Source organism: Thalassophryne amazonica, chromosome 20 (assembly GCF_902500255.1).
Source record: "Thalassophryne amazonica chromosome 20, fThaAma1.1, whole genome shotgun sequence".
In the NCBI taxonomy this organism is placed as follows: Eukaryota; Metazoa; Chordata; class Actinopteri; order Batrachoidiformes; family Batrachoididae; genus Thalassophryne; species Thalassophryne amazonica.
The window spans coordinates 51,525,431-51,552,487 of NC_047122.1; the positions used below are offsets into that span (position 1 = coordinate 51,525,431).

Consider the following 27,057-nt stretch of genomic DNA (forward strand, 5'->3'; position numbering starts at 1 on the left):
AGCAGGACAGAACACTCTGAAACACAGTAGAAGTAGAAGTTTGTGATGTGACCTTTGTGTAATAGCAGACAGAAATTGCTTTAAGATGAAGACAAACAAAACGCATAGACCATTTTGTATATATTGTTCAAAATGTGCATTTGTGTTTGTTTGAACCTTTTTGTTGTATAGTCTTTCACACAAGAGCCCAAATTACCTTTATAAAGTGTCAAAACAGTTGTTTATTATAGTTTACTGTGTGTTTTGAATAAATGTGTGTGGAAAATTATTTTCCACTTATTTGTTCCTTTCTTATTTCTGATTGTAAACCTTTATTACACTTGTAAAACACAACTATAGCATATATATTCTGAAAGTACAGGTTGTCCTGAAAAAAAGACATAAACTTGATTGTGGGATGCAGGGAGAGCTGTTAACGGCAATAATAAAACATTTATTAGGCTTAAAACTTTCCTTTTTGCTAAAGCTTATAGTTAGGGCTGGATCAGGTGACCCTGAACCATCCCTTAGTTATGCTGCTATAGACGTAGACTGCTGGGGGGTTCCCATGATGCACTGTTTCTTTCTCTTTTTGCTCTGTATGCACCACTCTGCATTTAATCATTAGTGATCAATCTCTGCTCCCCTCCACAGCATGTCTTTTTCCTGGTTCTCTCCCTCAGCCCCAACCAGTCCCAGCAGAAGACTGCCCCTCCCTGAGCCTGGTTCTGCTGGAGGTTTCTTCCTGTTAAAAGGGAGTTTTTCCTTCCCACTGTAGCCAAGTGTTTGCTCACAGGGGGTCGTTTTGACCGTTGGGGTTTTACATAATTATTGTATGGCCTTGCCTTACAATATAAAGCGCCTTGGGGCAACTGTTTGTTGTGATTTGGCGCTATATAAAAAAATTGATTGATTGATTGATTGATTTATGCCAGGCGAGTGAACTGTCTAAAAAATGCCCTCGGACCCCAGAGGGTTAACTCGATATAAGTCTGGGTGCATTTGGTGTGCACTCTGTCCTCAGCTCTTGACATTTGGGGCAGTTGTTTTTATGTTCAAAGGGAAATTGGACATGGAGCTTGCATGGAGCCTGCACCAGGCCGCCTTGAACCAAACACGAAGTGGCTAAGGTGGTTGGGAGTCCAGTGAGCATACTTTTAACAAGTTCAAAATGCTGCTCGGTACAGGACTCTGTAGAAAGGTGATCAGAACGTTAAGTTGTCTGCCATCTTTTTGAAACACTCATTTATCATGCTTTGTCACACACGACTGCAGCTATTTCAAACATGTTTCTACCCATAGTCCCAACAAATGTGTTTGGTTAAAAAAAGGTAAGTCTATACCTGACTTTAAAGAGAAAAGTTTTTACTGTGCCACTGCTTTTATTCAGAGGCTTTTATTATTGAGCCCTTTAGGAAAATGATTTATCCGTCATAGCTTTACACATTTAACTTTACTACCTGCAGCTATGAAATGCTCACAAATGCTCTTACTTTACTATTATTGCAGAAAGAGTTCACACTTATTTTTAATAATCCAATTGAACATCACTGATGATTTTTCTCAGAGTATTTTTCTATTGCATTCAGACCAGCTGCAGAAACCTTCTTTGTGTGAGGATTTCAGTGGAGGCACTGCAAAATAGAACATCTGAAAGCCTTTCCGCTACTGCAGCTGGCATGGGCTAAAAGGTTTTGTATTGTGTACAGGTTCACTTTTCTCTTTTTGATTTGTGTGTGAATGAACTGCTTTGCAGCTGCAAGGTCTGATTCAGCAGCACTCGAATTTGTCAAGGCCTTCATGGACTTGCACTATTAAAAGTCACAGTCTGGATGAAATGCACAAGCCAGCTTGCAGCTGTTGGAGTGTAATTACAGCTTTACAGACACTGTATGAATAAGGCTGAAATGAAGCCTCTGCCGGTTCTCAAGCTACAGTGTGTATGATTTCTGTTCATTAGTGTACAATGACCTGCAACAAGGAATCGATATGTTTTCATAAGCTTATAATGAGCTTTTCATATACATGGGAACAGGCCCCTTCACGGAGGCTGCTGTGTTACAGACGTGTTACAGCCGTGTTGATACAATATCCCAAAAAGGGCATTTTACACCTCAGCCAGAAGACTGAATCAATCAATCAATCAATCAACTTTTTTCTTGTATAGCGCCAAATCACAACAAACAGTTGCCCCAAGGCGCTCCACATTGCAAGGCAAGGCCATACAATAATTATGAAACACAGTCTACGTCTAAAGCAACATAACCAAGGGATGGTCCAGGGTCACCCGATCCAGCCCTAACTAAGCCTTAGCGAAAAGGAAAGTTTTAAGCCTAATCTTAAAAGTAGAGAGGGTATCTGTTTGTGTTTGAACTGTAAAACATCAGGCCTTAATTACATTTCATTGTCTTTAGGGTTTGATAAAATGTTAGGAATCCTTGCCAATTTTTATATTTAAATATCGGCAGATATATCAGCATCATAATTTTTTTTTACAACTTAATATTTGTATTGTATTGGTCTTAATCCATATAGTTTGAGCTCTGGTGCAGGCTGACAAGTGTGAGAACCCTTATTTTGTGAAATGCAGAATCATGCTGATTACTTATCATACGAGGGCAAGGAAGCATGAATCTCCATCGCCAAGGACGGAAAAACATAATGGGGAAACAAAATCGTGACCGGCGACAACATGGAATAATCTGCAACCTCACCACTAGGTGCCACTAAAGCCTAGACACTGTAGCTTTAATGTCATTTCGCTGCCTGTCAAACTGTCCTACAATTTGGTTTTCTTAACTCTTTCTTTTGTGAGGTGCTGCTGTGATTTCTAACCTTTCTTTCAGGGCTTTATAAAACCTTTCATTAGAGTAATAAATATGTCCAACTCTTTAACGTGTATGTGTTTTGTGCAGGTTTGGTTCAGCTGTGCTGAAGGAGGAGTTCCTTCTTCCCTCCATCACAGGGGATAAAGTTGCCTGCCTTGGAATTAGTGAAGCCGGAGCTGGTTCTGATGTCTCAAGTCCGTCTCTCATCTTTTCCTGTTTGCTTCCGTATAAAATCTTCTTTGGATGAATGATTATTTTACATTGAAATTTCCCTAATGTGAAAAAGACGTCACATATATACATTTTTAAACTTGTGTTTAGTAATGTTAGTCTTCCAGGAGAAACATTTTGAAAACAACAGTGCAACATTCTCATTTGATGCGCCATGGCTGAAAAAAAGCAGGAATGTGTTTTAATGGTGTGCTCCAGGGCCCTGGTATTGTGCACGCTCGATCACTGTCAAGGCTGAATGTGATTAGTGACTCATGTACTTCTGTTACAAGGATGAATCAAAGCATCTGTGAAAAAGTCTCATCACCACATCTGTGATTGTCACACTTCAATTACTTGTTTTTTGTGCTTTTTTAGTCTGAATTACTGCATAATTGTTGTAGGGTAGCTTTACTATATTTGTTTGTACTCACTCATTTCCCACTAATTATTTGCTTATTTGCACACGTATCTGCACATTGATTCAGGTATTAAAACCAAGGCAGTGCAGAAAGGAGATGAATATGTGATTAATGGTGGAAAGATGTGGATCACCAACGGTGCCCAGGCTGACTGGATGTGTCTACTTGCCAACACAAGTGATGGGCCGCCACACCGGAATAAATCCCTCATCTGCTTGCCCATGAACCTGCCAGGTAGGGTCAACTGTCTTCTTCTTTTTTCAGCTCCTCCTGTCAGGGGACACTTCAGCAGATCATCCAGCATCTTCCTCCTGTCACACCAGCCACCCACATGTCCTTCCTCCCCACATCCATAATTGCTCTATTCTCAGCATCCTTCTCCTGATGTACCATGCATTCTTCCTCTACACATCCACCAAACATCTCAAGCTTGCCTCTCTGACTGTCTCCAAATCGCCCTACCTGTGCTCTCCCCCGATTTACTCATCCCTAATCTTGTTCGCCTTCATTGTTACAAAGGAAAATTGTAGCATCTTTATCTCTATCACCTTCACCACCACCTCCAAAAGTACAACATGACTGGTCTCACAACTGCCTTGGAAATTTTGAGTTTCAGTTGCAGATACCCTTCTATCATAGATCACTGATTACTCCTCCCATTTTACCCTGTCTGCAGTATCTTCTTTACCTCTCTACCACACTCTCTATTATTTTGAGTTGACCCCAAGTCTCATATTGCATCTGCAGTATTCCTCTGTGCTCCCTTATCATACAAACACGTACTCTGCTTTGGTCATACTGGATTCCATGCCCCTTCTTTCCATTGCATACCTTCATCTCTCCAGTCTAATTTAATCCTGCACCCTGCTCTCACCAGGAAACAGTGAAGTCTATGGAGAATCATGTCTGATCTTGTCCATGACCACTGCAATTAAGAAAGGGTGCACCTCCACCTTGACTCATCCGTCACTCCTACCACAACCCTCACTGCTGTGATGCCGTCCTCGTACATATCCTGCACCACCCTCACATTCTTCTCTGCCACTCACAGCTTCTTAATACAATATCACAAGTCCTCCATTGGCACCCTGCCATAAACATTCTTTAAATCCACAACTATATTGCTCCTTCTGGCCTTCTCCACCAGCACTCTTAGAGCAAACATGGTATCTGCGGTGCTCTTTGTCAGCATGAAGCCATACTGCTGCACACAGCTCTTCATCTCTTCCTCAGTCTAGCTTTCATTACTCTTTACTTGGGGTCAGCTGTGAATCACCTAAATCTTGAAAAAGGAAATGGTGCGATTTTGTGTTTGTCAGTTCTATTTAAAAAGTTTTCTCTTGCAGTATTCCAATAGTATCTACAGATAGTATCCCTCTCCAAAAAACTTAGTTATTATTGACATAATATTCCATATATATTAGTGTTTTACTACCATGACCCACAAAGATTGTTTCCCTTTGTTTCTGTGCTATAGGAGTAAATGTGGCCCGGAAGATTGATAAAATAGGTATGTGGTCATCAGACACAGCCGAAATATTCTTCGATGATGTTCGTGTACCCTGCAAAAACCTCATTGGTCAGGAAGGTTTGGGCTTCACCTACCAGATGCTTCAGTTCCAAGAAGAGAGACTCTGGGGAGTGGCCAACAGTGAGTCAGCCATCTTTCTGTTCAGTGTCCCCGCTCAGCTTTGTCTCTTTGCTGGTGCTGTAAAGACGTTAGCGGGACATCGCCGCAATGTGTCTCATCCTATACATGTTATGTAAGGGATGGTACAGTTTTATTCACTCCGTACTTTATGCAAGCTTTTGAAACATTTTGATTTTAAAGTGTGTGCAAGTTTGTATGGTGGTCAGGCTGGCCTGATGCAGGCTCGGCACAACCCTACCATCCAATTTTCAGAACAAGCATCCAAAAAGTTACACAGAGTTGTGGTGTCCCAGCCTCGGATGTCCTGTGCCTAGAATGAGCGAGGCTGAGGTGGATAAGATTTCTGTCTGCTCTGGAAATAAATGCTACTTTTTCCCCCGACTTTTGCTGAGTGGTGTGTCTGCTCAGGACAACATGGTGTTGAACCAGCCAGGCGATTGCTTGTTGGGGAAATCGGCCATGGTGACCCAAGTTATCTCAGCCCTTTTACAGAGGGAAATGGCACCAAAATTGACCAGGTGTGAGAGTAGTTTTACTCCATGAACTTCAGATTTGAGGAGGGGGGGGGGGGGGGGGGGTCTTTATCCCATTTAATCGCACCCCCTGATGAGATTAGTTAATGCAGTCATTGGGTTTCTGTTGATATGAAGTACATAGAAATTATGCATTCTTTAAATCTGTGAGGACTACAGGTCGTCGTTTCTACAGGTTTTTGCAGCATTGTGTTTGCAGACTTGTTTTCTCTGTCAATCTGAGGTGGTGCAAAAACAAACAAGCAAAAAACTTAAAAGGTGCCATGTCAAGCCAGAATTTGCTCATAAAAGTAAAGTTTCTGCATGTACACATACGAGGTCTGTGAGAAAAGTATCGGACCTTTTTATTTTTTTCAAAAACCATATGGATTTGAATCACGTGTGATTGCATCAGCCAAGCTTGAACCTTCTTGCGCATGCGTGAATTTTTCACGCCTGTCGGTTGCGTCATTCGCCTGTGAGCAGGCTTTGTGTGAGCAGTGGTCCACCCTCTCGTCTGATTTTATTGCGAATAAATGTCAATGATTTGGAGCTTTGCTGCATCAATTTTTTTCCAGAAACTGTGAGAGACCTCCAGGTGGACACCGTTCGGAAAATTAATATGGCTTTCAGGTACGATTTTATGGGGATTATACAGATTAAGGAGTGTTACTGCCGCTTTAAGGACGGCCCACAACTGCCGTTCATTACGCGGGACAAAACCATCTCGGTGTTGGTCTCACAGGACGGCTTTCAGGTGGATTTCAGATGGATTCCGGTTGCTTTTCCGTCGTGTGATTATCCGATTGTGATTGTGCATGAGCTGGACATGCCCCAACATGTCCTGGAAGGCTTCATCACGGTGTTGCTTTGCGCCATGCGGCTCCACCGCGACGCGCGGAACTCCTCCGCACGTCTGTCTTAATGTGCTGAAAAGGTGCTGATGTCCACGGCTTTTCACAGTTCCTGTGCTAGTCAGACGACATACCGGATCAAGACAGCGTCCAGTTTAGAAATGAACGGCACATTCCACTGTTACAGGAGTTTTTGTCATGGAAAGAGGAGTGGCTCCACCGCCCGTTGCGGTGGAGCCGCATGGCGCAAAGTAACAGCGTGATGAAGCCTTCCAGGACATGTTGGGGCATGTCCAGCTCATGCACAATCACAATCGGATAATCACACGACTGAAAAGCAACCGGAATCCATCTGAAATCCACCTGAAAGCCGTCCTGTGAGACCAACACCGAGGTGGTTTTGTCCAGCGTAATGAATGGCTCCGTGGCGCGTCGCTCCGCTTTCTTTCCATGAAAAAAACTCCTGTAACAGTGGAATGTGCCGAAAAAGTGCTGATGTCCACGACTTCTGCCTTTTTGTGAAAGTCAGACGAGGTCCCGGATCAACAAAGCCTTCACGTTGGAAATGATCTGGTTGTTTCAGCGGGGTCTGAGCATGTAGATCGGCGCTGGGAGCGCGCCGCGCTCTCAGCAGTTGTGGACCGTCCTTAAAGTGGCAGTAACACTCCTTAATCTGTATAATCCCCATAAAATCATCCCTGAAAGCCACATTAATTTTCCGAACGGTGTCCACCTGGAGGTCTCTCACAGTTTCTGGAAAAAAATTGATGCAGCAAAGCTCCAAATCATTCATTTATTTGCAAAAAAAAACGACGAGAGGGTGGACCACTGCTCACACAAAGCCTGCTCACAGGCGAATGATGCAACCGACAGGTGTAAAAAACTCACGCATGCGCACGAAGGTTCAAGCTTGGCTGATGCAATCACACGTGATTCAAATCCATATGGTTTTGAAAAAATAAAAAGGTCCGATACTTTTCTCACAGACCTCGTAGAAGTGAAAAAGTTTGGGAAATCTACCAATGCAGCACGGTTCATTGACTCTTTTACCCCCCCCCCCCAGTCCTGACAGTGATGGACGCCATCATTCAGGAGACCATCCAATACACAAGGCAGAGGAAGATCTTCCAGCAACCCGTTCTGAACCACCAGATCGTTCACTTCAAGTTGGCTGAGCTGCAGACGGAGGTGGAGTTGCTCCGCTCTCTGCTCCACCGTGCTATAGGTGAGAACAGCAAGTGAGAATACAGAGCACAGGGACTAGCTCTAACGCAACAGAATATTTAGATTCATTTGTTTTTTGACGTTCATATGTACAAATCTGCCTTTGGTGCATGTGTGCAGAATTGAATGTGCAGTGTTGTGGGCTCTTCTGTCCTGGCTTTTGATAATCCTCCTCCACAGCACTGATGGAACGCTGTAAATGGTGATGCAACCTTGAGCGGGCGTTAACTGCAAAAATAAAACGTAGTAAGAAAGCACGGAGGAGGCGAGTGATGACTGATGTGGTTGTTGTTGATTCATAGGGAGTCGATGGTGAAAACCTTTTGTTGGACTGCACACACTAATTGTGGGATTTATTGAAAAAGCGATACAAAGTAGGATTTAAGGGAGTGACTTGACTGAAATTATATTTCACTCTTTATTTTGGCTGGACTTCAATTCTGTCCCGATTACAAAGCATTTAATATTTTTTCCTCCTCATAGATTACAAAGTACCCTTGATAACTTTTTGCTTAAAGCTACAGTGTGTAGAATTTAGTGCCATCTAGTGGTGAGACTGCAGATTGCATTTTTGCCATTGGAAAAGAATATCTAATATACTCAGACTAGTATCCCAGTATCTTTGTTTAAAGATGTAACTTTAAGGATGCCGTGGATGTACTTCAGATTTCAAGTCTTTCTCAGTAGCTGCTAATGCAAATCAAAATGTGGACAATGTCTTTGAAAGAACATCCAGTAAACTGGTACGTCCAGTGCTTCTGAAATAAATTCTACCATCACTGTCACATTTATGATGTAATGTCTGTATATGTGGATGTCTGCAGATATCCACGGTTTTGTTAATAATCGTTTTGTTTTGTCCTGTTTGTATTCATGTCAGCGGCTGGCAGCGCTGAATGATTAATGGTTCAAGGCCGTGCAAAACAGCTGTTTAGCCCAGGCTAATATATGGCTGTAAAGTTGAAGAAAATGAGAAAAGCATTTATTAGCGTGCAAACATCGGCAAAAAAAAAAAAAAAGTAAACCAAGGTAACCTCCATACGAGTATTTTGCCAGGCTCCATTAATCTCAGTTTCATAATAATTGCATCTGTAGGTTTTTGCGTAATCCTACAAGAAATCTGAATTGGGAACAAACGAAATGATTGCTTCCTTTTCTGAGGTAACGTTGTTCACATTGCAGCATTGTTCGAGATGAGCCGGGGGAATGAAATAAAGTGCAGAAGCAGAGGCGGACCACAAGTGAAATGAGTCACTTTTTGTCAATAGACTGTCTTCTACCTTCTAATTTATATTCCTCCTCATGCTCATGTATTCCGCCCCCTCCCCAAACTTTTCTTCACTTTGTGTCATTGATTGCTCTTCAGCATTGTACATCAAAGGCAAAGATGTGACCAAACTGGCGTCGATGGCCAAGTTAAAGGCGGGTCGTCTGACCAGGGAGCTGAGTGACAGCTGCCTGCAGTTCTGGGGAGGGATGGGCTTCACCAGTGAGGTGCTGGTCAGCCGGGTCTACAGGTAAGTGTGGCCCCTAGACATTATCTCACTGCCAACAACATGGACCCGTGTCACTGTGGTGGTTATTGTATGGGGCAACCTCTCTGGTTGAACACTGTGGTGTGCATTAGACCTAATAACGTTTTATATTAGAGAAATTATTTCAACTTAGGCTTTTTTATGTTTTGGGGGTGGGCCATTTCATTCACTAAAAGAAATAATGTAATCAGCACAGATTTCAAATGCACACCCCTGTGGTGAACCAGCTCATTAATGTTGTTGGACAGGGCAATTGGAAAACTAAATTGCATCTTTTCCCAATCAACAGGCATAAAGGTCATAAAGTGTCCAGCGGCAGTTTAATTTTTATTTTTTTTTTTGCCCTCAAAACATCTTGAGCAGAGGTAGAAAACTATACTTCTTGTGATGTTACTTTTCTATTTTTTTTGATGATACAGGACTTGTTGATGTGCTGACATTTTAATTTTAGTTTCCACTGAGATGTTACTTGATTTGCAGTGTGTTGACACCTACTGTAAGAATAGTTTTTTTATTTAACATAATGCACTAAAATCACAACACAAACGATTTAATGTCGTTGACATTTCAGAATGTTAAATACCTCAATGTTTTTTTTCCCCTTCTTAAACAGGGACTCCAGATTATTATCAATTGGTGCCGGAGCAGACGAGGTGATGCTCGCCATCATCTGCAAGTACATGGATACACTACCCAAGAAATGACATTATCAACACCTGACCCAGGAAACTTTTGTCCCAACGTCTAGCACACAGTAGACTAATTATAACCTCCCCCAGAGGTGGTTGTGTATTGTCATTTGATTAACAGGATGTCTCAAGAGTTTGACAGCACATTCTGTGAAACTATGTAATAATACTTGACTTTAATTTATGAACCTCATGCAGATCGGGAGTCGTGTTCAGTCAACATTTTTAGACTCTATCCCATTGGTTTTTGTATGTGCACACTTTGGGGTAACAGCGCCCCACCAGGCCTTCAACCAGCTAAGAACAGATCAACAGGACTGTTGGACCTCTGTGGAGGAGGCATGCAGTCAAGTGTCCTTTTTTATATTGATTTACAAAACACGTATGTTATTACTGACACGATCAATGAAGATTAGCTGTATTCTGCCTTAACGAGTGTTTAATAGCCGTACTATTGCTAATGACAAACCTCACTTCCTTGCCTATCAAATTTTATTATCCGGGTGCATAGAAATGAAAATAAATGTCTTGTTATCGATGTATAATTGACTGGTTAAAATGTATTATTAAACATTGAGTATTTTGTGGCTTATTTAAAGCACAAGAAAACACCATTTTTCTGAATGTCTCCATTCTGCCTGCTATGTAAGCATCTGTTTTAGTGGTAAGAACATCCAAAAAGCATGTAAATAAATGTTTATTCCAACTTTTTTGACATGTTAAAACAGTAAATAGTGCAGTGAACTTCACAGATGATGTTATAACAGTTCAAAGTCACATAGGTGTTATTATCAACCTCACAGAAGATTCTTGGCAGTGTCACATCTTAACCATCATCTGTTTGATAAAAAAATATATGTAAATCACCTCTTCCTTTGAAAATAGAGTGTGTTGTGAGAGGTTTCCAAAAGTCAGCTTCCACCTCCACCTGTCTGCTTAAAAACTTCAACCAATTATTAGTGATCATATTGCACATAATCATTTTATAGAATTAACACTCCAAAGCAAACTTTAGGCGTGATGTGGCTCCTTGGACTTCTGTCTGTATCTGTACTCTTGCTTGTTTTAACACACCCACTGAGCCCAGTTAGACCCTGTGAGACACGACTAATCAATAGACAGCACCTCATTTCCATTTAAGGGTGATTCTTAGATACGGGCACTTATTATGTCCTTTGATCATATTGTATGAAAAACAGAAAAAAGGGGAATAATGTTTTAAAATATCTCTGAATAAAATATCAGTAAAATAATCAAAACATAATTGGGGTATTCAATGTCATACAACTGTTGTGATTTTTTTAAACAAAATGTAGTTGTCCCGCACTATTGCCGTAATTTCCACCACAACACTGTAATGTCCCTAAACAGTTTGTATGAAAGATTGTTTGGGTAGTTTCTATGGAGATAAAGAGACATCAGAGCACATGTATATAGCTCCAAATCACAAAAACAGTTGCCCCAAGGCACTTTATATTGTAAGGCAATGGTGTGGTGGAAATTACATTTACAAGGCCAATAGTGCCCGTAGTTAAAGAATCACCCTTAAAGCAACAGGAACCAGAAATTTGTTCAACTTGAAACCTTTTTATGTGATGCACCATTACCATCAAGTTTTTTTTTTTGGTGGCTAAAAACATTAACGCCTGTATTTAAGACACCCGGAGACTTTTGTTATTTTGCCAATAAGGTACTCGACCCCTCTAAAAATAAACACAAAACCAACATGGAACTAAGATCGAGACTTGTCCTGTTTTATATCTGACTGACATGTTTCCTTGAGAGAACAAACCTTTATAATTTAAGTTTTAACCTGTGGGAGGAGTTTACCATTTTCACATAACAGGAATCAATTAATTTAACTTTGTTGCAGTCCATTAACTCCCCAATGGTCCACAATGACAACTTACAGACCACTGATAATTATGATGCCTTTGTTATACAACCAGCCGCAGATCTGACGCACTTTTCTCATTTTTGAGTGAACACAGGCACCATTCTAGAAATAGACGGACACATGTGCAACAGTCCTCCTGTGCCACCATCATACTGATGCTGTCTACAGATGCAGACTTGGAACAGACTGGGGAGGAGCACGTGGCATTCAAGGTCCAAGTCCATCAGGATCCTCTTATCACCTCAGCTTGATGAACCAGTACAAGACAAAGAAGACAAAAAAGCAGAAGAGCAGCATGTAGCACAGCAGTTTGGTCTGGCTGCCTCGGGACAGCCGCTTCACTCGGCCTATAGTGGCCCCCAGCAGACCCCCGGTTGAGTCAAAGTCCGTGTCCTGAGGTTGAGATAAAGCCACGGAAACGAACGTAAGCAGGATAGTTGGTTTAACACTGACTTCGTTACACCACTGTATCAAAGTGAAACTCACCATTTCATCCAACATTTTGTTGTGGTGCTTCACTTCTGTTCCGATGTCAATCGACAGCTACAAAAATGAAGTAACAGTTCATATAAGAAAGAGACAGCGAAGTCCATAAGTATTTGGACAATTTCCAATATTGCCTCAATTCACCCCACAATGAAGCTGAAATGAAGCAATCCAGATGTGTTTGTAGTGCAGTCACTGAATATATCTTTGCCTTCATTTACATCCACCATGTAAATGAAGGCAAAAAAAGGCAGTGTCTATTAGAACGCATCATAAAGGTTATTATCTAGGTATTTTTATGACAAGGGGAAGTTCTGATGATGCCTGCACAGAGTACTAATTTTGCACATGGAAAGTTCGAGATGATACCCTGTAGTCACCTTCTTGCAAATATCACTGTTTCCAGTGATTTTATTTACATCTGTAAAATAATCCCACTGTGTTAATTCACTCAGTCATCACTGCGTTCATGCACCACTGGTGGTCATGGTGGATGTTGCTGTGCGCAAAATATGCATGTTTGAATGCGCAGGATACAATAACAGCTGAGCAGAAGCAAAGAGGTCATGTACTCATATGTGCTTTACACGTGTTCTACTCTTTGATTAAATGGGTGCAATGTAGAAGTGCAAACTTTATATTATATTGATCCAACAGTGGGCAGCAGTGTTAACTCAGCAAGAATGGTGTTAATTGATCACATGACATTCTTGTCATGTGATCAATTAACACCTGTGGCCTTACGTGTGGAGTTTGCATGTTCTCCCTGTGTTCACATGGCTTATAGATAAAGATTTATTGATTCTGTGTGCTGCCAACAGGTCAGGTCTGCTTCATATGATGCGAACGTTTGTTTTTGTTAATTAAAAATAAAAATACAGGACCTGACAGCTTTCTTCCTGTTCACAAGGATTTGTTTAGAACAGAAATAAGATGCATTAACAATGCTGGGCTTGGGTCAGGTTTGTTCACTTGAGTTGACCAATTAAAAGTGCTATGACTTGACCAAGCGGGTGCTATGAGTTGGTGTGCGATGAGTCGGTAAGTAATACGAGTTGATCCGATACCGCAGCCATATTCGTATAGTGAAATTCTATTGGTATGTAGCATCTCCCTCATTGGTTAATACAGCTCGTGATCATGAGGCTACGTACTTGTACATGCTATTGATACGTAGAGTACAAAACTACACTGAGCACAACTACTAGCCATAACAAGGCTGCGCTATGTACGAAAAGAATTGGGAATTATTAATATGGCTACGTACAAATAGCCACTTCTAACAATTATGTCACAACAGCTTGACTCCCTTGTGGCCCATTGTCAAAATTCTATGTTTACAGTCTACAAATAAGCGATAAAACAGTTAATTTTTGTTGCGTTAGTGAGATTGTTTTTGCTGTACCCCCACATTTTCATGACCAGTGGGTACATGTACCCACAATTATTACAAGGAGGGAAGCTGCCAGTGGTGTAGTGTAGGTACGCGCATGTGTCCTAAATATGGTGTCCACTCTTGTGGATGTATCTGCTGTACCTGGCCTGAGAGATTTTCCAGGCAGTAATGCTAAGTTTGCACTGCGTGGAATGCATTTATTTTTGATGGAGTTGAAAGCCCCCCTGCAACCTCGTTTTGAAGGGCATTCCCGTGACGAGCAGAAGTTAGAAAATTCCATGATTGAAATTTTGTATTGGAAAAAGTCAATCAATCAATCAATTTTTTTATATAGCGCCAAATCACAACAAACAGTTGCCCCAAGGCGCTTTATATTGTAAGGCAAGGCCATACAATATTTATGTAAAACCCCAACGGTCAAAACGACCCCTGTGAGCAAGCACTTGGCTACAGTGGGAAGGAAAAACTCCCTTTTAACAGGAAGAAACCTCCAGCAGAACCAGGCTCAGGGAGGGGCAGTCTTCTGCTGGGACTGGTTGGGGCTGAGGGAGAGAACCAGGAAAAAGACATGCTGTGGAGGGGAGCAGAGATCGATCACTAATGATTAAATGCAGAGTGGTGCATACAGAGCAAAAAGAGAAAGAAACAGTGCATCATGGGAACCCCCAGCAGTCTACGTCTATAGCAGCATAACTAAGGGATGGTTCAGGGTCACCTGATCCAGCCCTAACTATAAGCTTTAGCAAAAAGGAAAGTTTTAAGCCTAATCTTAAAAGTAGAGAGGGTGTCTGTCTCCCTGATCTGAATTGGGAGCTGGTTCCACAGGAGAGGAGCCTGAAAGCTGAAGGCTCTGCCTCCCATTCTACTCTTACAAACCCTAGGAACTACAAGTAAGCCTGCAGTCTGAGAGCGAAGCGCTCTATTGGGGTGATATGGTACTACAAGGTCCCTAAGATAAGATGGGACCTGATTATTCAAAACCTTATAAGTAAGAAGAAGAATTTTAAATTCTATTCTAGAATTAACAGGAAGCCAATGAAGAGAGGCCAATATGGGTGAGATATGCTCTCTCCTTCTAGTCCCCGTCAGTACTCTAGCTGCAGCATTTTGAATTAACTGAAGGCTTTTAGGGAACTTTTAGGACAACCTGATAATAATGAATTACAATAGTCCAGCCTAGAGGAAATAAATGCATGAATTAGTTTTTCAGCATCACTCTGAGACAAGACCTTTCTGATTTTAGAGATATTGCGTAAATGCAAAAAAGCAGTCCTACATATTTGTTTAATATGCGCTTTGAATGACATATCCTGATCAAAAATGACTCCAAGATTTCTCACAGTATTACTAGAGGTCAGGGTAATGCCATCCAGAGTAAGGATCTGGTTAGACACCATGTTTCTAAGATTTGTGGGGCCAAGTACAATAACTTCAGTTTTATCTGAGTTTAAAAGCAGGAAATTAGAGGTCATCCATGTCTTTATGTCTGTAAGACAATCCTGCAGTTTAGCTAATTGGTGTGTGTCCTCTGGCTTCATGGATAGATAAAGCTGGGTATCATCTGCGTAACAATGAAAATTTAAGCAATACCGTCTAATAATACTGCCTAAGGGAAGCATGTATAAAGTGAATAAAATTGGTCCTAGCACAGAACCTTGTGGAACTCCATAATTAACTTTAGTCTGTGAAGAAGATTCCCCATTTACATGAACAAATTGTAATCTATTAGACAAATATGATTCAAACCACCGCAGCGCAGTGCCTTTAATACCTATGGCATGCTCTAATCTCTGTAATAAAATTTTATGGTCAACAGTATCAAAAGCAGCACTGAGGTCTAACAGAACAAGCACAGAGATGAGTCCACTGTCCGAGGCCATAAGAAGATCATTTGTAACCTTCACTAATGCTGTTTCTGTACTATGATGAATTCTAAAACCTGACTGAAACTCTTCAATAGACCATTCCTCTGCAGATGATCAGTTAGCTGTTTTACAACTACCCTTTCAAGAATTTTTGAGAGAAAAGGAAGGTTGGAGATTGGCCTATAATTAGCTAAGATAGCTGGGTCAAGTGATGGCTTTTTAAGTATGGTTTAATTACTGCCACCTTAAAAGCCTGTGGTACATAGCCAACTAACAAAGATAGATTGATCATATTTAAGATCGAAGCATTAAATAATGGTAGGGCTTCCTTGAGCAGCCTGGTAGGAATGGGGTCTAATAAACATGTTGATGGTTTGGATGAAGTAACTAATGAAAATAACTCAGACAGAACAATCGGAGAGAAAGAGTCTAACCAAATACCGGCATCACTGAAAGCAGCCAAAGATAACGATACGTCTTTGGGATGGTTATGAGTAATTTTTCTCTAATAGTTAAAATTTTGTTAGCAAAGAAAGTCATGAAGTCATTACTAGTTAAAGTTAATGGAATACTCAGCTCAATAGAGCTCTGACTCTTTGTCAGCCTGGCTACAGTGCTGAAAAGAAACCTGGGGTTGTTCTTATTTTCTTCAATTAGTGATGAGTAGAAAGATGTCCTAGCTTTACGGAGGGCTTTTTTATAGAGCAACAGACTCTTTTTCCAGGCTAAGTGAAGATCTTCTAAATTAGTGAGACGCCATTTCCTCTCCAACTTACGGGTTATCTGCTTTAAGCTACGAGTTTGTGAGTTATACCACGGAGTCAGACACTTCTGATTTAAAGCTCTCTTTTTCAGAGGAGCTACAGCATCCAAAGTTGTCTTCAATGAGGATATAAAACTATTGACGAGATACTCTATCTCCCTTACAGAGTTTAGGTAGCTACTCTGCACTGTGTTGGTATATGGCATTAGAGAACATAAAGAAGGAATCATATCCTTAAACCTAGTTACAGCACTTTCTGAAAGACTTCTAGTGTAATGAAACTTATTCCCCACTGCTGGGTAGTCCATCAGAGTAAATGTAAATGTTATTAAGAAATGATCAGACAGAAGGGAGTTTTCAGGGAATACTGTTAAGTCTTCTATTTCCATACCATAAGTCAGAACAAGATCCAAGATATGATTAAAGTGGTGGGTGGACTCATTTACTTTTTGAGCAAAGCCAATAGAGTCTAATAATAGATTAAATGCAGTGTTGAGGCTGTCATTCTCAGCATCTGTGTGGATGTTAAAATCGCCCACTATAATTATCTTATCTGAGCTAAGCACTAAGTCAGACAAAAGGTCTGAAAATTCACAGAGAAACTCACAGTAACGACCAGTGGACGATAGATATAACAAATAAAACTGGTTTTTGGGACTTCCAATTTGGATGGACAAGACTAAGAGACAAGCTTTCAAATGAATTAAAGCTCTGTCTGGGTTTTGGATTAATTAATAAGCTGGAATGGAAGATTGCTGCTAATCCTCCGCCGCCCGGCCCGTGCTACGAGCATTCTGACAGTTAGTGTGACTCGGGGGTGTTGACTCATTTAAACTAACATATTCATCTGCTGTAACCAGGTTTCTGTTAGGCAGAATAAATCAATATGTTGATCAATTTATATCATTTAACAGGGACTTAGAAGAGAGAGACCTAATGTTTAATAGACCACATTTAACTGTTTTAGTCTGTGGTGCAGTTGAAGGTGCTATTATTTTTTCTTTTTGAATTTTTATGCTTAAATAGATTTTTGCTGGTTATTGGTAGTCTGGGAGCAGGCACCGTCTCTACGGGCATGGGGTAATGAGGGGATGGCAGGGGGAGAGAAGCTGCAGAGAGGTGTGTAAGACTACAACTCTGCTTCCTGGTCCCAACCCTGGATAGTCACGGTTTGGAGGATTTAAGAAAATTGGCCAGATTTCTAGAAATGAGAGCTGCTCCATCCAAAGTGGGATGGATGCCGTCTCTCCTAACAAGACCAGGTTTTCCCCAGAAGCTTTGCCAATTATCTATGAAGCCCACCTCATTTTTCAAAAGTCAAAGAAATTCACCTTGAAGGTGCGTAAGATCGGTTTTCAAATCATATAGAACATTTACCTCATGTAATTGTCTACCTTTCTGCAAAGTTTGGTGGTGATCGAAGCCTTCGCATGCAAATTTTATTATCCTCCAAAACCGATATCGAGTTGGCAAGATAGCAAACATGGCAAAATTGCTGTTTGTTTTTTTTTTTTTACTACTACTTTTTAAACTACTGTCTGAAAACAATGTTTAAACAGCAGATTGTTGCAAACCACACATTTAAATGAGATAATAAGTAGGTTTGACAGAGTACAGTCAGTTGCCCAGTTCTGGATCACTTTTTTGAAAGTCCCGCTATACGGAGGCATAACGCAAATGAATATCCTTTATTTGCGTATTGTTGTATTGGTTATTTGGATGTTATCTAACTGAAGAAGCCGGGATGGGGTAGCCATTCTACTTAAAGTGTGAAGCCACGTTATGTATGGTGCAAATATTTGCCGGAAATGGATCACTTTGCCCGGTTCTGGATCACGGCACTCTGTCACTTTAGGGGCATTCCTGGCATCTGGCTGGAGCCCTTCTAATGCAGAATGACACACCTGTGCCTGAGAATGTGTTTTGAACACAAAATGATATAAATTATACTTATTAAATGAGAATTTACTTAGTTTTGAAAGGCACTGTTATATGTTTTACGAGCAGAAAATGAAGTGCTTACTCAATTGGGTAGCATTCCTTAATAAATGAAGAGTTGACATCTTAGTTAAAGTTAGTCCTTTTGCTGGCAAAGTTGGTGTGAATGCACCGTCGCTCATGCGGCTCAGACTAACATCTTATAGTTGCATTGTTATAACTCACATGGGACTCGCAGGGCTTGGGAGGCGTTTCGCAAAGAGGACTTGACACCTATGTATACCTGCTGGCAGGTCTAGTTATTATTGCTGTTGTCTTTGGTTTGGTCTTGTGATTAGGCTTCAGGCCATAGCCAGATCTGATTTATACTGCTAGTTGTACTGTTTTGTTTTCATTCATCTAGCTGGCTGTAAAAGCTGGATTACAGGGACTTCATTAGAAACATGTTGTGTAGAAACACAGGTGTTTCGTTTCCATAGTGAGTAGAGTTGCATGGCTGCCAATGTTAACGATAACACACACATAGTTATACTCAAAGTCCACAAGAAGACTGATAAATAGTAACTATTTCATGTAATTGCAGTGTGCAAGTTGTATGTGGCATGCTTCCAGAGAGAACACCCAGATAACGGTGTCAGACATATTTGTTGGTTTTGCAGCTCATCGACAAGGAGATCAACCCGTACGTGGAGCAGTGGGAGGCGGAGAAGGCATTTCCAGCGCACAAAGTCTTCAAGATCTTGGGCAATGCTGGCTTTCTAGGTGTTGATAAACCAGTTGGTAAGATTTGAAAAAGTATCAGTTTGCCTTAGAAGTTTGTATTTCAAAGCCCACAGATGTGCAGATTTAGTTTGTTTTTTTGGGGGTTTTTTTTTTATGATTTGGGATGTTGTTCATTGGTTACTGCTATACATCATGGATATGGGAGGACATATCTTATGCCTATACTCCAGTTGGTGTGATGTTTCATATGAACCTTACCAGTGGACAGAACCTACACTGATTAAATTGATGAACACTTTGTTACTAGGTATCGATGCTGACTGCACATCACTGTTGCTATAACATCTTAGCACTGCATCTGATACTGTTGATCATACTGTATTGTTTAACCCTCAAGTGACCAGGTGGGGTCTTTTACCCTGGGCAAAAAAGTTTCCTGCCATGAATTTGTCAGTCTATTTGTCCTGCATTCTTTTTCATAGAATTTTGCATGGATCAGCCAACCCATGTGGCAAGTATAATCCAAACTTCTGTGGGGTCCCTTATGACCCTGGGAAGATCTGTGAGATTTTCAGCATTATAGCTTCAGGTGGTATTGTAATTGCCAACTCTAATCATTATATTTTTGTTTTGCAAGGAAGCGTGGCCAACAGACCTCAAATAGCAAGATTTACAGCTGCACAAGCATTGAGACTGATTCTTGATGCCCAAAATGAGGATGAAAACAATGATGGACAAATATATTGGAGAATGAAATAAATGATGAACCCTAAAACAATCATTTATATAGATGTATTCCAATATAAAGTTAATGGGGTTATAAATAACCCCACTCGATCATATTTGGTGCTAAAATAGCTTGGTCGGTTGAGGGTTAAGAACATTAGAAAAAAATTAGGTATCTCTGGTCTAGTACTCTCATGATTGAGACCTTATTTGTTTGTTACACCGTGTTTTCTTATAATGAGACCTCTGAATTTTTCTACAGTGAAATATGGGATACCGCAGGGTTGTGTTCTAGTCCCACTTGAAGCACCTTGGTATGTAGACAGTGAATTAACTTTCACTGTTACACTGATGACATGCAGCTTTATATCCCGTGTATACAGGCGATGTCACTCACATTGCAAAACTGGAAGTTTGACTAGCTGCAGTGAACATCTGGATGTCATCTAAGTTTCTACCTTTAAATTCAGAGAAGACTGAGATGATTGTTCTTGGCCTTGCTAGACATACAACCTAACTTCCATTGCCACATCCTCCACACTGTGGATCTACCTTGTGCCCTGGATGGTAACCACCCAGACAGACAACTGGTTCAGCTCCATCTGTCAAAAGTAGCCATCTGCTGTCCACAGCCAGGTGAAAGGTGGGCGTCCCCTTGGCCTTCTTCTGTTGATGGGATCCTCAATACAGAGGCACCTGTGTGGTGGATTATGCCCAGAGAAATGCACCACGTGGTAACAGCTAGTTTGACACAAGTCATTCCAGTGGTACCAAAAGCTCTTCGAAGTCACATTAAGTCACTGGTTAGCATCCAAGTCTCACAGCTATACAACAGAATTGTTGTGTGGGCCGCTGAAGAGGAGGTACTGCTGGCCCACCACCACCAGAGGGAGCCCTGCCTGGAGTGCGGGCTCCAGGCACCAGAGGGCGCCGCCGCCCCACAGGAGCAGCCTCGGTAACAGCTGTCACCCATCACCTGAGACAGCTGACGGCAATCATCAGTGGGGTATATCAGCAGGACGGCATCTCCACCTCATTGCCGAGATATCGTTTCTACCGGAGAGGTAACATATCGAAGCAAACAGAGAACATATTTTTGACTGAGCTAGTTTATTGGATTACTGTTCCAACGAGAGGTGGAGGTACCTTTCCTGCCGTTCGGAGTTCTGGGTGCAAACGCGCCCCCATCTAACTGTTCTTTTTTTCCTCGCCAGCAGTACCAGGTCCGACACGCGGAGGCAGTGGCCACCTGGGAGTTCGGGACTTGGCTCCAGTATTCCCGGGGTCCTGTGGCGGAGGAAGCCATGTGGTTCCGGTCTTACCTTGGAGAGGCGTCTCCTATCTTCGAGCCTGCCCACACGACACTTTTGTGAATTGACTGTTGTCCATTTCTGTAATTGGTTGTATTCGTTGTGCACATTCACAACAGTAAAGCGTTGTTATTTTGACTTACTCCATTGTCCGTTCATTTGCGCCCCCTGTTGTGGGTCCGTGTTCCTACACTTTCCCAACAAGAATCAGGACTCAAAAAACTTGACCTTGTGTTCTACTGCAGAGGTATTGGTTGAGACACTGATTTGTGGTGTTCTGTTTTTTCCTGGCCCACTCCATAAGAATACAACAGAATATATCTGCTGGGGTTTTAAGTATAACTATGAGATTTGATCATATCGCCCATGTATTGGCCTCTCTTTATTGACTCCCTGTAACTACAAGAGAAGATTTTAAGGTTTGTTGATGACCTATAAATTAGTGAATGGTTGGGTGCCGGCTTATCTTGGACAACGTATTAAGCCTGCTGTACATCATGTTTCGTTGCGTCTCAGGCTACAGACTGTCTTACTCTGTCTACTCCTGTCTTTCTGAAGCGCTACACAAGAAAGTTTATTATGATGAAAGTGGGTGCATGGCGGCGCTGTGGGTAAGCACTCTTGCAGCACAGCGAGACAGTCATGTGTTCATGTCCGTACTCCTTGTCAGTTTGGACTTGCAGCAGGAAAGGTAACAGCATGAAACTTAAGCCAAATCAAGATGGATTGATGTCCCTGAGGGAATGGGAGCAGCCAAAACAAACAAAGTATCTCATGAGAATGAAAGTACGTGTCTGTGATGGACCAGACGTGCATGTTGCAATAGGCGCTAATCTTTGTAACGAGTGAATTTTAGTATTGGCTAAATACTTCTTTTTGTTTGTTTGTATGTATCAGTGGGTCCTTAATTCATCTTATGGCTTTTTGTGCATCATCTAGATAGTAGATGTAGAAAAGGTCTGTTTGATGTAGTCACCCAGAAGCCATTGTACTTTGGCAAAGGCTTGTTTTCTATGAAAGGCTCTAATGAGATAATAAGCAACAGGGAAACAATGATAGTTGCCAAGGTACAGCTTCATACTGGTGGAAAGTAAAGCCTCTTTCCAGATCGAATTTCATTGGAAATCCATTTTTAAAATCTCTGTTATGGTTTTAAACTGTGAAATATTGGAAATGCACCCTGTACCTGAGATTTACATATCTGTAACTTAAGCATCTGTGATTTGAGTGCCATAAAAACAACTCTTACTTTGTCGCTTGTAGCTTGTGGAAAAACTAGACACCACCAAGAAATGTGTTGTGTGTGTGTGTGTGTGTGTGTGTGTGTGTGTGTGTGTGTGTGTGTGTGTGTGCGCACGCGTGTGTGAATAATGACTAAGTTGTTGCTTTTGCAGTGTAAAGTGTCTAAATGGATCTGTATGGAGGAAGCTGGTTAACATAGGTGATGAAAGTTTGGGTGGACCAACATTAAACTTCCAGAAACCAAAACAGTGTGGTAGTCCATGTGTTTTGTGTGCCTACTATATCCTGCTCACTTTTAAACCTTCCAGTCAAATGAGGGCAACAGTGAAATCCTGCATTACGTGTTTCATTTGGGAATCTGTCCTATATCACTGGGCTTAAGGAGGAAGTTTGCATTTTTACAACCTGTGTTGCTGCATCCGCCACGCCACAGAACCACCTCAAATTCTAGATGGCAACTACCCATGCAGTTGAAATGTGGGCATCCTCTTGCCCTTCTCCAGCACTGGAATTTTCAAGCCGGACTCTTTGGTGACAGTGGCACTTTTCGTCACAATATCACGAACCAATAGATTAATGTATATTTCGTGCTGCTGAATCACGACTTGCCGTGAGACTGAGTTACTATACAATGCTGATGGAACCTCAATTTCCCTGAGGCAGTCTTCCCAAGGGATTAATAAAATTCTATCTGTTCTAATTTTCAAGTTGTCAATGTATTAGTGGTAGAAAACAAGCACCTCCCCCAATGTACCAGTTTATGGCACATGTAGGTTATGGTACACTGTAAGGGCCCCTTCACACATAGTGCGAATATGTACAACTCAGGGCAACTCCCGTCGGAACAGCTCGTATGAGTCCACCATGAAACATCGCGCAGATGTGCACAATGCCGGTGCGATGGTTCATGCACGCAGGAACACAGAGCTAGCAGCTGCTGCTGTGAAAATAAAAGAAATAAAAAGTATATGTCACCCACGGGATTCAAACCTGCACTTTCTAAAAGCTGTGGTTGCCAGTCAGAAACTTTACCACTGAGCTACCATCGCGGGCCTATGAAAGATGCAGGAAACTGCCTGATGTCAGGAAGGACATGGGTGTTTTAAAAAAAAAATAAAACCACACACCATAAAAAACATGGCATTATATTGAATCCTCTGTAGATGACCCATGGTCATAGACATACAGTCATGAAATGACATGAATGAGAAGCAGTTCGCTTGTCTCATCATGTCTACATCTGCTGGTGCGTGCCCACCTGGCCTGTGCGCACGTTTGCCCGACATGCATGTCTTGTGGATGCCGCAGGACTGACACCGCGTCATGTGGAACAGAGCTCACATGGGTGACTGACAGTCAGATTGCCTACTACGTTTATGATCTGACAGTCTGTTTCAACCTGGGGGCCCTGTCAATGGGCAGCGTATAATGTTTTTTTATGTCCACATGATGACAGCAAGCAGGCACACGCGCGTCACAGTAGGCACTCATTAGTGCATGCCCGTCCAAATACAGTACGCGTTGTCCAGCTGGGATGTCCAGAACGACAGCTCTCCACAGCCGCTTCTGTCGGCAGCCACACCTCCTGTCAGTTCAGCGCACACACCAAAGCCACACTCGTGGGGCACTTAGACAAATTTCACTGCCAGCACGACAGTGATTGTCTGCCGTATTGTCATGTTAATAGTGTGAATGGCCACTAAGTGTCATGCGAGCGGTGTTAGATGTTCGTGCATGTCACCTGGAATTTGGCCGACACCTGCCGCGAGAGGGTTTGATGTGCTCGCACAGTGCACACTCTGTCTTTCAGCCGGTGTGTGCACAAATAGTTTGTAGCAACAGGTGTGTGAGGCAGCTGCGATTTTACACGTATTGCACACGATTCTGGCTTCATGCGCTCTTTATGTGCAAATCGACCAAATTTGCAGTGTGTGTGAAAGGGCCCTAAAACTTTAGTTTAGTTAACTCAATTATTCAACTATCCAAACTTGTTTTATGTAACTAAACATGGTTAATCACTATACAGGTTTCTGTGACAGATTTGCACAAAGGTTAAGCTGTATTTTCAGAATGTTGACAAAACACAGTTGCAAATGCCACTCGTGATAAGTGTCATTCCAATAGTCTTGGCAACAGATGTGCAAATCCAGCTAAATATTGCCTTTTTGTTTTTAAGAATCGTACTCATTAACATCATCTTTTATAAGATTTAAGAAGCTCTCCATCTCTTCCTCCTCCCACACATCACGCCATTTATTTTAGAATATGTAACTCATTCTCTACATTGACTTTTACTGCGGAAAGTGTAGTTTTGGCATAACTTGGCTTTTTTCAAATCGCCTGAAAAACCACCACATGCAAGCAAAAAAAATTGTTTTGGCGATTTTTGTGGTTTTTTGAAATATACGTATTTCCATTGTTTGTTTGTTTTTGTTTTTTTTTCAGTTCACTACTTCAAACCCTGATTTCACTCAGAAAAAGTATGTTGAGGTCAGAGCCTCATGAACGTGTGAGAGGGTTCTTAGGTTGACCAGAGTGGTCCTGGCCACTGTAATATAATTGGAAAAATGGTCATTTTATTGAACACTATTCTACCTGTTTATAATCAGTAATTATATGCTTAATTATTATTTATTTACCTCAAAATGTTTTAATTGATTTAATTATCAGGTTTTACCATGTGAGTAGTCTCTATAGAAATTGAATCATATTGACCAGCAATATATGTTGTACGTAATCTTAAATACAAGAACATGTTAACTAACTACATTTTTATGTCATTTTAAGGTCTGTAAAAACACGGGTTAAGTTAATTTAGAGGTAGTGCCCTTCTGATAAGCATCGTTTCATATTCACCACTTAGTAGAAAAATTTATTTCATTCAATGCAGTTGGCAAAGGTGAATAGAGTGCTCAGAGGCTTGAAATGATGAGAATCTTTTTGATTCACTGTGACTCTAAAATAGACAACGGTGACATAAAATAAGGAATGAATCTAATACAAGTTGAACACCTATTGGTTTTGGGTTTGTATTTTTGCAGAATATTATTCCTTAAATGATAATGGCTCTAGTCTACAAGTATTTGTGTAAGGATGTTTTGTGGCTTATTTGTGTTCTTGTTTGTTTGTATTTTTTGCGTCATTTGAAGAAATTTTAACACGGATCATCTGAAGCTCAGTTGGCACATTATGTGTTTTTGGTACTTTTTATGTTGAAACAACACCCATGGTAAATAGGACAATTAGGGTGGGAAAAAAAAAGGCTTTTGCACAACGTCGTGAATAAATACCAGTTCAAATCAAGACAGCCCTACTTTTTCTTTTTAATGAAATAGAAAACAGCTCTAAATCACGACAATCATAACTGAGCACTTTAACGATCATTGTGGTTTGAATTTGGAGTTGGATTGTTTTGACACGCCTACATTTGCATTGGTCTGGTTTAGCAGTGCGTTCTCCCGCAGCGACGGTGGGTGTTGGTGTCACGGAAACATCTGACTATAGCTGCCGGCCAGATTACAACCCACTTCCAGATGTGCACCCAACTGTGTCACTGCTTTTTTTGGGGGGGGGCGGATGTGGGATCAGAGCATTGCAGCACCATGTCATGTTCGTGGCTTTGATCTGTTCAACATGATTATCTGAGATATTTGTGGAAATGTAACAGCCAAGAGCAAAAGTCTGAAGAGATCACAATGTCCACAATCATGGAACATGGAATCATGGAACAATCATGGAACCAAGATTCAGAACCAAAGTAAAGGAACGGAGTATTGCAGTGAATGGTGTAAAATTATGGAACAACCTCAACAAAGAAATCAAAGAATCAAGGTCGCTTAAATTATTTTAAAAACGTATTAAACTAGATCTATTAAGTAAGTATGAAACTATGAAATAAGTCAGTGGGTTGTGACAAAGTCTAAAATGTAATCTGTTAATAATGTAATCTTTAAATAATGGCTAAATTATGAAATAAGTCAGTGGTATGTGACAAAGTCAAAAAATGTAATCTGTTAAATAATGTTGAATAATGATGCTTAAAATTGAAAGATTGTATTGTAAAAAGGGGCAGAAAATAAGACTTGTTCTTCTCTCTGCTGCTTTTCATTCAGTGTCTTGTAATGTACTCATTTCTGCTTTTCTGCTTTTCTTTTAAATGAATGAATAAATATTGAAAAAAAAACTTAGATTTATATATAAATCATAGAATACTGTTGGGCAGTGAGTCTTGTGAAGGACCCCCGCCACCCCTAATAGATCTGTTGGTCAGCGATGAATGCTGGGAAGAGAATTACAATGTGCTGAGCACACAGACTGTGGGTGTTAGTCTGCAGGATTAGAGACAAGGACGATCCCAGCGAAGATTGGAGGTGATCAGGTGGTGCATTATCTGCTTTACAGCACAAAAACATGTTTGCAAGGTGGTGTTGTGTTTTGGTGGGTTTAAAGCTAAGATGTATCTACTGTATTTACTCTGGAATTGCACAATTGTGGATGATCCCCAAGACAGCTAAAATAATAAAATCCTGTTCCAAAAAATGTTTCTGACATAAACCAGATGCTTTCTGATCATTCCTGCTGCATTTGGTTGAAATATTTGCCTTTAGTTTGTGCAATATGTGTGGTGCTGCAACAGACTGGTGCACTGTCCAGTGTGTACCCCACCTCACGCTCTATGACTTCTGGAATAGGCTCCAGCCCCCCGCGACCCTTAGTTGGAGTAAGTGGTTGAAGATGACTGAGTGAGCGTGCAATATGTTTTCAGAAAGGTCTAATCAGTGATGAAATGACTAAGCAGGTGGAGTGG

At 41.2% G+C, this 27,057-nt stretch overlaps 3 protein-coding genes across 3 annotated transcripts in view; 2 read left to right on the plus strand and 1 right to left on the minus strand.

The window, feature by feature from the left end:
* LOC117501514 (probable acyl-CoA dehydrogenase 6) overlaps positions 1 to 10,182 on the plus strand; it is a 48,870-nt gene extending 38,688 nt beyond the window's left edge. The window contains exons 5-10 of the mRNA XM_034160406.1: positions 2,895 to 3,001; positions 3,506 to 3,673; positions 4,917 to 5,090; positions 7,520 to 7,681; positions 9,047 to 9,197; positions 9,829 to 10,182. Coding sequence (XP_034016297.1) covers positions 2,895 to 3,001; positions 3,506 to 3,673; positions 4,917 to 5,090; positions 7,520 to 7,681; positions 9,047 to 9,197; positions 9,829 to 9,919 — 853 coding nt within the window. The 3' untranslated portion in view covers positions 9,920 to 10,182. The remainder of the gene's footprint in view (positions 1 to 2,894; positions 3,002 to 3,505; positions 3,674 to 4,916; positions 5,091 to 7,519; positions 7,682 to 9,046; positions 9,198 to 9,828) is intronic.
* Positions 10,183 to 11,645: 1,463 nt separating this feature from the next.
* LOC117501515 (BET1 homolog) lies at positions 11,646 to 13,046 on the minus strand. Its single transcript, XM_034160407.1, has 3 exons — positions 13,032 to 13,046; positions 12,288 to 12,344; positions 11,646 to 12,194 (listed from the first exon to the last, which is right to left on the minus strand). Exons 1-3 carry the CDS (start codon positions 13,044 to 13,046, stop codon positions 12,039 to 12,041), a joined length of 228 nt encoding a protein of 75 aa, XP_034016298.1. The 3' UTR covers positions 11,646 to 12,038.
* A 185-nt stretch (positions 13,047 to 13,231) lies between these two features.
* LOC117501516 (probable acyl-CoA dehydrogenase 6) overlaps positions 13,232 to 27,057 on the plus strand; it is a 32,158-nt gene continuing 18,332 nt past the window's right edge. The window contains 2 exon segments of the mRNA XM_034160408.1: positions 13,232 to 13,249; positions 18,888 to 19,029. Coding sequence (XP_034016299.1) covers positions 13,232 to 13,249; positions 18,888 to 19,029 — 160 coding nt within the window.